The sequence below is a fragment of the Medicago sativa genome, chromosome 6 (genome assembly GCF_051527215.1).
Source record: "Medicago sativa cultivar Bolivia chromosome 6, Bolivia_mono, whole genome shotgun sequence".
NCBI lineage: Eukaryota > Viridiplantae > Streptophyta > Magnoliopsida > Fabales > Fabaceae > Medicago > Medicago sativa.
Window position 1 is genome coordinate 57279257 of NC_140754.1, and position 12510 is coordinate 57291766.

The 12510-nt window shown below is 39.3% G+C and overlaps 1 protein-coding gene across 1 annotated transcript; it reads right to left on the minus strand.

Moving 5' to 3' along the window:
* Positions 1-7449: 7449 nt before the first annotated feature.
* Positions 7450-8739, minus strand: LOC146915855 (uncharacterized). The gene has a single exon (XM_085721461.1). The coding sequence runs from the start codon at positions 8737-8739 to the stop codon at positions 7450-7452; it is 1290 nt and encodes a 429-aa protein (XP_085577587.1).
* Positions 8740-12510: the final 3771 nt, after the last annotated feature.

Here is a 12510-nt window from a genome sequence, read left to right on the forward strand (position 1 = left end):
AGGTTTTGCAAATGAAGGATATATTCATGATCATTGGGATCCTAGTCTAAAACCGGTTAACTATGACCAAGCTGCCTTTTGGAAACAAATCACCGGTCTAAACAAATACGTCCCTAGGGCGAACAAAGCTAGCAACATTCACAACCCCGTACTTAGGTACCTTCAGAGGGTAATGGCTTGCACTATTTGGGGTAGAACCGAGCTAGGAAACACAAGAACCGATGAGTTGTTCATGTTATGGGCAATTCTCTACAACCACCCCGTCAATACTTGTTTTTATTTGATTGATCACCTAGACTTTGTCGGTACTAGACCGGCCGGTAGAGGAGACATAGTGGTGGGTGGCATCATTACATATATAGCTAGGTGTTTTGGAGTGGGTGAAGATGAGGGGATCAAACCAATTGAGGGAAACAATAGGCTTAACATAGAAACCCTTATTGCTATGAATTTCATCAAACATCGTCCACCCCTTCATTACCAACTTAAGCTAAATGTGCCAATCATGTTTTTATTGCCTAACCCATCTCGGACTACCACCGAGGTGGAAGAAAATTGGTTGTATGTTAATGATGTGCAGGTTCTTGGTGAGCAAGATGATGATGAGGGAGAAGGTGCTAACTTGCACCATGATGAAGGAGACGGTGCTAACTTGCACCAAGAGAGGCACCATGGCCATGAAGCCGGTAAGCTTAATGAAAATCAAAGATGGACATGGATTCACAATGAAATCGAGAGGATGAGCACCGAGCAACAAAGGCAAGGTGTTGAGATCTCCGGCCTTCGCAATGAAGTTCAAAGGAGCAACCGTGTGAATGATGAAAATAATGAGATGCTCCGTCGGATGATGCAACACCTCCAACTTCAAGGTCCTCCTTATGGACCTCAATAACATGTGAGCTTTCCTCTTCCTTTCTTCCCTTCTTCTCTCTCTCTACTACTCTTCTTCTACTCCTTCTTTCTTCTTCCTCTACTTCTTCTTCTCTTTTAATTTCTTTTTCTTTTGAATCATTGAGGACAATGCTTCCCCTAAGTGTGGGGGGGGCCTAATAAAGTGTCTAGAGTCGTAGTGTCCAAACTCCCTTGAACTTTATTCGTTTTGTTTTGTTTTTATAGCAAGAGGCATGATTAGTAGCTTGTTTTTAATGTAAAAAATGGCATGAAAATTTTGCTTTTGTCTCTTCTTTAGGTTGCTTCTTGTACATGAAAGTAGTTTCTTGTGTTTCTTATGTTCTTGCTATACCCATGTCTTGTTTTATTGTGAAATTCTCCAATGAGAAAAGCACCCGGTTGCAATCCTTGAGCAAATGTATGAATAGGTATTTTAAGGAACACGTACTATCTTTAGTGTTAACTTAGACCCTTTAAAGTCTTAAGAGTAAACGTAGTATAAGTTTGTGTGGGAAATTAATCAATGTTCTTAATTTATAAATTCTTAAATTGTTAAAGTTATAATGGGGCGGGAGAATGGCACCAACATGTGGGGGAAAGGACAATCCCTAACTTCCTAATTGTGGTGATGACTCCCTAATTTGAACTTCAAGTGAAACAAATTCATCAATGCTAGGGGGAAAGGACAATTACATCCAAAAAGACTTCCTATGCGGAGATGAAACAAATAAAATTTTGCAGCACTGCTTAGGGTGATTTTGAATCTAGGGGGAAAGGACAATTACATCCGAGAAGACTTCCTACGAGGATAGATAGCCCCTAAGCATCTGCAGCCCCTTGTGCTTAATTGTCAATCTAATCTAATTTTAACTTAAATTCCCATCACTCTTATATGAAATGAAGAAAGGACTTTTCTCGGTTACTTTAACACTAAGGATAGAACCTATTCCTCATAATATCTGTCTTATACAGGAGCAATAAAAGGGTTGGACTGCACACACACACTAACTTGAGACTTGATGTTGGGTAGAATAGGTTCATGAAGAGGATTTGAAATTGTAATTAGTGTACTTGAAGCAAAGCCTTTCTTTTGAGACATGTGTTCTTAATATTGCCATGAATAAATCTTTTGTTGCTGCTATGTCTATTGCCTTTTGCTTGAGGACAAGCAAAGATTCAAGTGTGGGGGAGTTTGATGAGTCATAGATTAGTATATTTTAATGCTTTATTTAGTTTAGTTTTAAATAAGATTTGATTTAATTATATTGCATTTTATTTCCTTTTAGAATATTTTACTTTAAATTGTCTTTTATTTTATTTTAGGAACGAATATATGGTGGAAGGTGTCTTGGAGCAAAAGAAAGAGGACTGGAGCAAATACAGTGCGAAAATACGAAGATACGGAACAAAAATATGTTACCACCAAGTCAGAAGCTTGGCACGGCCAGTGCCAACATGTGGCACGGCCGTGCCACCTCCAGAAGCCCTTTTGCTGCTTTTTCTTCGGGCCCAAGTTACCCTGTTGCAGCTTTACTATTTTACCCTTTTAGTTGCTTAGTTTCTAGGTCGATTGTAAAGCTATAAATAGAGTAGCTCTCCACCATAAACATTCACCTTTACTTTGAATATTTCAAGTCTTTATTTCAATAAAAGTTCTTTACTTTATTTACTTTCTTCTTTGCAATTTACTTTTATCGCATTCTCTCTTCTTTCCCCATGTCTACGATGAACATGAGTGAGTAGACTTCTTTGTCTTGGGATCGTTGGAGAAAGTCTAATGACGTAATCCGGATCAAGCCAAGCCTTAAACCCTAATTATTTGTTACCTTAATTCCTAATCTAAATTCACCGTTTTAACATGAATTAATTATTATCAAACTGTGGAAGCGAACGCGGAGGGTTTGATAATGGTTAATTCATCATCACAGATATCAATTCATAAAGCGAACGCCGAGCTTTGATATCCGATCAAGTGAATTTAGACAAGGTTTGCGAAACATGAGAATAGTCTAGCAAACCTTGGGACACATAAAGTTTCGATCTTCAAGGGTCCCAAAGGCAATCACCCATGAGAATAGGTGTGGTTGTTGGAGGGATACACTCACTGACTTCGAGAGGAGCTGTGATATGCTAAAGAGAAACTTGTCCTTAGTAATTAAGATAAACGTATAATTATAAGTTTAAGGCTTGCTTGTGAAAAGATTCGTTATTATGATGAACCAATGATCCCGAGGCTTTTTAATATTATTGTTATTTACTTTCAAAAACTGCACTCTCTAACTTCTTATTTCTTTCTCCTCTAATCATTTTCTAAAAGTTAATTAGATTGACCAACTCCCTAGCGGAACGATAACTCTACTTACTACTATTACTTCGATAGGCCGTGCACTTGCGGTTTGGCCCTATCACACTCCCCCTGGATATATGATCTCATGAGGGACTACTTACAGGAATATTCTAATACTCCCTCTGAATACATGCATACATAAAGTTTGAACCTTTTAACAAGCTCCTAATGCATAGACAGATAAGATTCAGGATTTGGGCATAAGACATTCTAGGAATATTCACAAACTAGCATTCCTATCAGCAGATACATGCTAGCAGACCTATCAAAGGTCACACATATAACTTAGACTTTTAAAAAGCCATATACACAGACATGTTCCATAATATAAGGAAGTAGCAGGGAACATGTACACTAAGAATTCTAAGAAAAATAAATTCTTAGAATTACATCAAGATGTTGTAGTTGAAGTGCCAGCATCTGCACAAAGTCTCTTAGACATGTTCCAACCTTGTATTGAGCATTTGCAGGGAAAATGTACATCATCTGAGAAAACCAGAATCTCAGAAGCATCACAGAGATGTTCTAGCACAAGTGCTAACATCTACACCAGTCTTCATAGACATGTTCCAACATATCAAAGGATGTCAGCAAGGAACATGTACAAGCAAAATTACTGAGAACAGATTCTCAGAATAAAATGAAGACCTACAAGACATCAAGATGTTGCAACATGAGGGGCAACATCTACACATAACCTGAAATAGTTGCAAAATAAATGCAAGAACATAGAACAGCAGGCGCAGTAATAACATTCAGGCAAAAACATGCATATTATAGATACATGCAGAAGAGCACATATACAGAAAGTATTGGGAGTAGAGTTAAAGAAACATCAATTTTCCTCCCCTTTATTAGCCACAAAATATGCCAAATAGAAACATTTAGAGAACAACAGGAGTACAATATTGTTAGTATACCCCACAATTCAAAGACTGTTTAGGCTTCCTCATGCAGGAAAATTCCCAACTTGCCTCTTAGATTTTCAAACTGTTTAGCATCCAAAGCCTTAGTAAAAATATCTGCCAGTTGCTCCTCTGTGTCTACATGCTCAAGTGTCACGACCTTCTCTCCAACAAGATCTCTGATGAAATGATGTCGAATGTCAATGTGCTTTGTTCTGCTATGTTGGATAGGATTTTTTGAAATGTTGATAGCACTTAGGTTGTCACAGTATAAAGTTAGAACATCTTGTTCTACATTATACTCTCTCAGCATCTGCTTCAACCAAACAAGTTGAGGACAGCTACTCCCAGCTGCTATGTATTCAGCTTCAGTAGTAGATAAAAACACACAATTTTGTTTCTTACTAAACCAGGAAATCAGATTATTTCCTAGAAAGAAACATCCTCCAGAGGTACTTTTCCTGTCATCAACACTTCCAGCCCAGTCAGCATCACAGTATCCTATCAGTTTGGTGTTTTCACAGGATGAGTATAAAATTCCATAGTCACTGGTGCTATTGATGTACTTCAGTATTCTCTTCACCTGAGTAAGATGACTCATCTTTGGGTCAGCTTGATATCTTGCACACACACCTACAACAAAGGTGATGTCTGGCCTACTTGCAGTAAGATATAGTAGACTCCCATCATGCTTATGTACATGCTTTGATCAACAGATATACCACTTTCATCCTTTGTTAGGTTTAAGTGAGTGGCAGCTGGAGTTCTTTTGTGTCCACCATTATCCAGGCCAAATTTCTTCACAATGTTCTTGGCATACTTACTCAGAGAAATGAAGATTGTATCCTCCATTTGTTTAACTTGAAATCCAAGAAAATAGGTCAATTCACCAATTAAACTCATTTCAAACTCAGATTGCATTTGTTGTACGAAATGTTGAACCATCTTGTTTGACATTCCACCAAAAACAATGTCATCAACATATATCTGTGCAATCATCAGTCTACCTTTGTCATCTTTTACAAACAAGGTCTTGTCTGTACCTCCTTTCTTGTACCCTTGACCCACAAGAAATTGAGTGAGTCTCTCATACCAAGCCCTAGGTGCCTGCTTTAAACCATACAGAGCTTTCTTTAATTTGTACACATGATTGGGAAAGCTGGGATCAATAAATCCTTTAGGTTGCTCAACATAGACTTCCTCATTCAAGTACCCATTCAGAAAGACACTCTTAACATCCATCTGGAACAACTTAAATTTGAGGATACAAGATACACCTAGCAATAATCTTATGGACTCCAGTCTAGCAACAGGTGCAAAAGTCTCATTAAAGTCCAGACCCTCAATCTGAGTGTATCCTTGAGCAACTAGTATTGCCTTGTTTCTGGTCACAGTTCCATGTTCATCAGACTTGTTCTTGAAGATCCACTTGGTACCTATCACATTTATACCTTCAGGTCTTGGAACTAAATCCCATACATCACTCCTTTTGAATTGATTAAGCTCTTCTTGCATTGCTTCAATCCAGTACTCATCTGTTAGAGCTTCTTTGACATTTTTAGGCTCAATATTGGACACAAAACAAGAGTTGGCAATGACTCCAACTGATCTTCTGGTAGTGACCCATTCATCAGGATTTCCAATAACAATGTCTAGTGGATGATTCTTCTGTACTCTTGTAGAAGGACCCTTCTTAATGGACATCTGATCCGGCTCATTATCTTCATGTTCATATTTCTCTGGTTCAGATTCAATTACCTGGGTAGGTGTATTAGTTTCCTGAGTAGGGGTTGGAACATCATCATCAACATCCGGAACCTTCTCTTTAGGCACATCATCTATCACTACATTGATAGATTCCATCACAGATTCAGTTTTGGTGTTGTATACCATGTAGGCTCTGTTGTTAGTAGAATAGCCCATAAAGATTCCTTCATCACTCTTAGGATCCATCTTCCTTCTATAATCTCTATCAGACAAAATATAACACTTGCTACCAAATATATGGAAATATTTAACAGTAAGTTTTCTTCCTTTCCAAAGCTCATAGAGAGTAGTAGTGGTACCAGTTCTCAGTGTCACCCTGTTGTGAATGTGGCAAGCAGTGTTCATGGCTTCAGCCTAGAAACGATATGGTAAGTGTTTAGCATGAAGCATGACTCTAGCAGATTCTTGAAGAGTCCTATTCTTCCTTTCCACCACACCATTTTGCTGAGGAGTTATAGGTGATGAAAATTCATGTTTAATTCCCTCTTCAGTTTAGTATTCACTAAACCTAGAGTTCTCAAATTCAGTTCCATGATCACTCTTGATTCTAACAATACCACAACCCTTTTCTCTTTGCAATTGTGTACACAATTCTTTAAATACATCAAAGGTGTCTGATTTTTGTCTGATAAAGTTAACCCAAGTGAACCTAGAGAAATCATCAACTACTACAAGAACATACCTCTTTCCACCAATGCTTTCAACTTGCATAGGTCCCATCAGATCCATGTGCAGAAGCTCAAGAACTTTAGAGGTTGCTTGATGTTCCAACCTTGGATGAGACATCCTAGTTTGTTTGCGAATCTGGCATTCACCACATATGCTTCCTTCAACAATCTTCAGATCTGGTAGACTTCTTATGGCTTCTGATGACATGGCCTTCTTCATTCCTTTCAGATGCAAATGTCCCAACCTTTGATGCCACAGTTTGATTTCTTCCTCTTTGCTTAGAAGGCATGTTGAGATGAATGATTCTTCCTAAGACACCCATAAATAGCAGTTGACTTTGGATCTTGTGTCTCTCATAAGAACTTCTCCTTTCTCATCTGAAATCTGACATTCTGGTTTGGTGAAGTTTACTCTCAGCCCTAGATCACACAGTTGGCTGATGCTAATCAAGTTTTCAGTTAAACCTCTAACTAGAAGCACATCATCAAGTCTTGGTAACCCATGTTTTGTTAGGTTTCCAATTCCCACAATCTTTCCTTCAGCTCCATCACCAAACGTGACATAACTGGTAACATAAGGTCTCACATCTTCCAGATACGTTTCAACACCAGTCATGTGTCTTGAACATCCACTATCAAAATACCAGTCTTCTTTAGATGACGCTCTGAGGGATGTGTGAGCAATTAGGCCAGTCTTGGTGTTTCTGTGGTTCCATCCATTGAAGTGCATAGACTCACCTTTCAGCTTGAAACAGTAAGGTCTGATGTGTCCCTTTTCTCTACAGTGATCACATACCCATAACTTTGATTTCTTCTTAGTCTGATGTTTCTCAGAATGTTTGAACATTGACTTTGCTGTCTTTATTCCAGTTTATTCACTTATCTCTTTCAGTTGAAAATTCAACCTAGACAGTTCATCATTGAGTTCTGAGATATGAGCCAAATTATCAAACCTTTCATCCTGCAGCTGCTCAATCTCTCTTGCTTGCTCTTCAAGTTTCTGAGTTAGTTCACTATTTTTGGCCATCAAATCATGATAGGATATAGCAAGTTCATCATAAGACATTTCTTCCTCACAAGACTCAGTGTCTGACATAATTCCACTAGCTAAGGAAGAGACATGATTAGCAGATTCAGCTTTCACCTCATCATCTGAGTCATCTCCATCTGACCAAAACAAAGCCAAACTTTTCTTCTGTTTCTTTAGAAAAGTGGCACACTCTGTTCTGATATGACCATAGCCTTCACATTCATGACATTGTACTCCATTGTAGTGAGAATCCACTTCATCAGGTCTTATCATCTTCTCTTTACTGGGTTGACTGTCAATGTTGGGTCGAATGTTCTTCCCATTTGGTCCGGACCTTCTGTCAAATCTTTTAAAGATCTTCTTGAACTGTCTCCCAAGTATTGCCAGAGACTCTGCCATGTCTTCATCATCTTCCAAATTTCCTTGTGCTTCATCAGAGTTCACACTGGAAGTAAAGGCAATACCCTTCCCCTTTTTATCAGTCTTACTGTTGACAGTAATTTCAAAGTTTTGTAGTGAACCTATTAATTCATCAACCTTTAAGCTAGAATTGTCCTGAGCCTCCTCAATAGCAGTGACCTTCATGTCAAATCTCTTGGGTAGAGATCTTAGAATTTTTCTCACTAATTTTTCTTCAGAGATTTTCTCTCCAAGAGACTCAAAAGAGTTTGCAATGTCTAGAATATTCAAGTGATAATCTTGAATGCTCTCATCTTCTAACATTTTCAAATTCTCAAATTTAGTGGTGAGAAGTTGGATTTTAGCACTTTTTACCTTTGTTGTGCCTTCATGTGCAGTTTTGAGAATCTCCCAAGCATCTTTAGCCACAGTGCATTGCTTGATCAACCTGAACATATTCTTGTCTACACCATTGAACAGAGCACTCAATGCCTTTGAGTTTCCAAGAGCCAATTCATCTTCATCAGCACTCCATTCTTCCTCTGGTTTCAATACTTTAGTCCTGTTCCCATCAGCATCAAGTTGCACAGGATGTTCCCAACTTCTCAGAACTGCCTTCCATGTTTTGCTGTCACTAGATTTGAGGAAGGCACTCATGCGTGATTTCCAGTAGTCATAGTTTGAGCCATCCAACAGAGGGGGCCTGTTAACAAATCCACCTTTCTTGTCCATGATGCTAGAATAGAACTCCCTGGAGCTCACCCTAAAACAGGCAGGGTGTCTGCTCTGATGCCAATTGAAATTCTAGCGCACTTGTTTTAACATGTTCTGTCAGATGTTTTAACGTTTGCAATGTTCTGATTAATGTTTCAACATCACGCGATAAACAGAAATAAAACAAGAAAAAAATAAAGGACAGAAAATTAAAGAACACAGGAGGTTTGTTGACCCAGTTCAGCACAACACTCTTACATCTATGGGCTACCAAGCTAGGAAGGAAATCCACTAGTGTGGTCATTATTCAATAGCTCTCAGAAAACTCCTCGTTTACACTATATGACCTAGGACCTACCCATCTAGACTTCAACCTAGGAACTCCTAGATCTGAGATCCCATCTCACTATCCTAATGGTCAGTCACTGCCCCAGTGACCTATCATACCTCAAACAAAACAGAATAAAAGTTACCTTCCAACACAAACAACCAAACCTTGTTTCACAACTTCGGTTTAGTGCACAAGAGTATCAATACTCACAAAACCATCCCTAAACAAGTATCTAACTCGACAAAAGAAAGAACACAAAATAGATTCTAGACTTGCATCACAAACGACCAAAGAACAGAATACATGAAGACTCAAACCCTAAAGATCTAAACTTTTTAGTATGACGGCTTGAATAATGATCAATTAGGTATTGAAGTCTTCCTTTTATACTGAAGCAATATGGGTTAACAAACCTTGTTGGGCCTCAGTAACAAATTGCAGATCGATCTGATCTACAAAACAGAATCAGAGACAAATAAGGAAAGTCCTAATATGTAGGAACATATTTAGGAACGTCCAAACCGCCTTTAAATATTCCCTTAAATATTCTTGCTCCTTTGGGAATAAAACCAAACTGATTCTGTAGAGATATGTACGTTGCTTGGACATCAAGTTAAGGAAAAGTTGTTTCCTTTTGAAGATAAGGCGCGCGTACAAATAGGCATATACTTAGGCAGTCTGAACCGTGCCAGGATGTTGGAACATTATGTTCAACATCACATATGGATGCCTAAACCATGTTGGAACATAGTATCCAACTACACAATTAATGGATATTTGTTTTAGCAATAATGCAGCCAATACAAATACCCAACAAAGGCTAAAATATGGAAATGGTCCCTGCAAATATCCGACGTTTTGGTTTTAGTCCATGTTCGGTAGCGGGTAGGGATCCTTGCTGGTGCTCTTCTCTTAAGTCGAGGTTCTAAGCATTTCATATTGAAATTGGTCCTTGGTATTTTGTTTTAATCCTTGTAAAATCATTTCATATTGAAATTGGTCCCTATAATATTCATTTTAGTCCTTATTTTGAGGGACTAAAATCAAATATTCTACATATTACAAGGCCAAATCCATTATGAATCAATTTTACAAGGACTAAAACAAAATACCAAGGACCAAAACCAAATTTTTTATATTTGCAGGGACTAAAACCAAAAACATATTTATACAAGGACTAAAACCAAAATGTCAGATAATTGCAGGGACTATTTTCATATTTAAGCCCCCAACAAAAGGGAAGAAGAAAGTAGGACTAGAAGACAAACCTTTGAGTGTCAACATGATAGACCTCGACTTAAGAGAAGAGCACCAGCAAGGACACATTGAACCCTCCGAAAGTTAAAAAAGATCCAGATAGGCTTAGAACCTCATCAAGTCACCAAGTTAGGGACGTTTCTCCAACCTGACGAAGAACTTGCCTTAACATATCTTCTCCAAAAGAATCTGGACCTTTTCGCGTGGAAACCATCAGATATGCCAGGAATCGACCCTAGAATAGCATGTCATCATCTCGCCATCAACCCTTACGTCAAGCCAGTAGTCCAAAGGAAGCGAAAACTAGGCGAAGAAAGGAGGAAAGTTTTAGAAGACGAAGTAAAGAAACTGGTCGACGCCCGATTTATCATTGAAATCAAATACCCCACCTGGCTGGTGAACACTGTTTTAGTAAAGAAGGCAACGAGCAAATGGAGAATGTGTGTAGATTACACTGATCTGAACATGGCGTGCCCCAAGGATCCCTACCCGCTACCGAACGTTGACTATCTAATCGATAGAGCCTCAGGATTCAGAACACTCAGTTTTATGGACGCCTATTCTAGGTACAACCAAATAAGAATGGATCCCCTCGACGCAATGAAGACATCATTTATGACAAATAACAAGAATTATCATTACAAGGTCATGCCCTATGGACTAAAAAATGCAGGCACAACCTTCCAAAGATCGATGGACACCATCTTCAACAAACAGATTGTAAGAAACCTCGAAGTCATTATCCAGATTCCTTTCTTGTGCCAGAGATAAAGCTTTCTCTTTCTTCGCCTCCATCAAGAAAAAGGGAGAATTCGAGTGGACACCAGATTGTGAAGATGCCTTCAACAAAATCAAAACCTTCCTGTCCAGTCCGCCCATACTGCATCGCCCGACAAATGGGCCGATCCTTTTTCTGTATTTATCAATATCAAACAATGCCATGAGTTCCGTACTAGTACAGGATTCTGACGCAGGCAAAAAGCCTATATATTTCATCAGCAAAGTTTTCCGTGGGGCCTAACTCAGGTATCAAAAGATTGAACTCCTAGCACTATTCGTAGTCGTCACAGCCAGGAAATTACGGCCTTACTTCCAGAGCCATCAGATCGTAGTAAAATCAAATTACCCCATTAAGCAAGTCTTGGGTAAACCTAACCTGGCCGGGCCGATGGTGGCGTGGTCGATTGAACTGTATCAAGTCTCAGGTGCTGGCAGCTTTCTTGGTCGAACTCACATCACCAATAAAGAAAGCAACTCCCTATGTTTGGTTACTATCCGTCGACGGATCATCCAACATGAAAGGAAGCGGTGCTGGAATTGTCTTGGAAGGACCAGGCGACCTACTCATCGAGCAGTCACTCAAATTCGAGTTTTAGGCTAGCAACAATCAAGCTGAGTATGAAGCCCTCATATCAGGAATGAGTTTAGCGCACGAGATGGGAGCGGAGAACCTTAGGGCAAGGAGTGACTCACAACCTATGACAAGTCAGATTACCGGTGAATACCAGACTAAAGTTAGTCAGCTCGCTAAGTTCCTCGCCATCGTTAAAAATCTTGCAGAAAACTTTAAATTCTTTGAAGCGGTATTTGTACCCAGAGAACAGAATGCAAAGGCTGATCTACTTGCAAAACTCGCCAGCACCAAAAAGGCTATGAACAACATAACAGTGATACATGAAGTTCTGTTAGAACCAAGTACGGAAGCAATGATTGTTCAGATGATAGTAGATGAAGACGAAGGCTGGATGACACCATTAGTCAAATACCTGACGAGATCTTTCGTCGCCAAGAATGAAGAAGAAGACACATTGGTACGTAGAAGGGCATCCAAATTTACCATGGTAGTAGGGAAGCTATATAAGAGAGGAAAGGCGACCCCTCTGCTCAGATGCTTAGGAGAAAGCAAAACAAATCTAGTACTCCTGGAGGTCAATGAAGGAGTATGCGGAAGTCACATCGGAGGAAGGCGTTGTCAGCCAAACTACTCAAGGCGGGTTATTATTGGCCAACCATGCTCCAAGATTGCGCCAAATTCATCAAGAAATGTGATAAGTGACCAAGTTTCTCTAATAGGAAGCACGCCCCTGCTCACGAGCTAACATATATGTTCTCCCCTTGGCCTTTCTACAAATGGGCAGTAGACATCATCGAACCTTTTCGCCTAGCACCAGGACAACTCAAGTTCTTGATAGTAGGCGTAG

Excerpts from the sequence above, each read along its gene's own strand:
- LOC146915855 (XM_085721461.1), bottom strand. The coding sequence starts at position 8,739 with ATGGACAAGAAAGGTGGATTTGTTAACAGGCCCCCTCTGTTGGATGGC.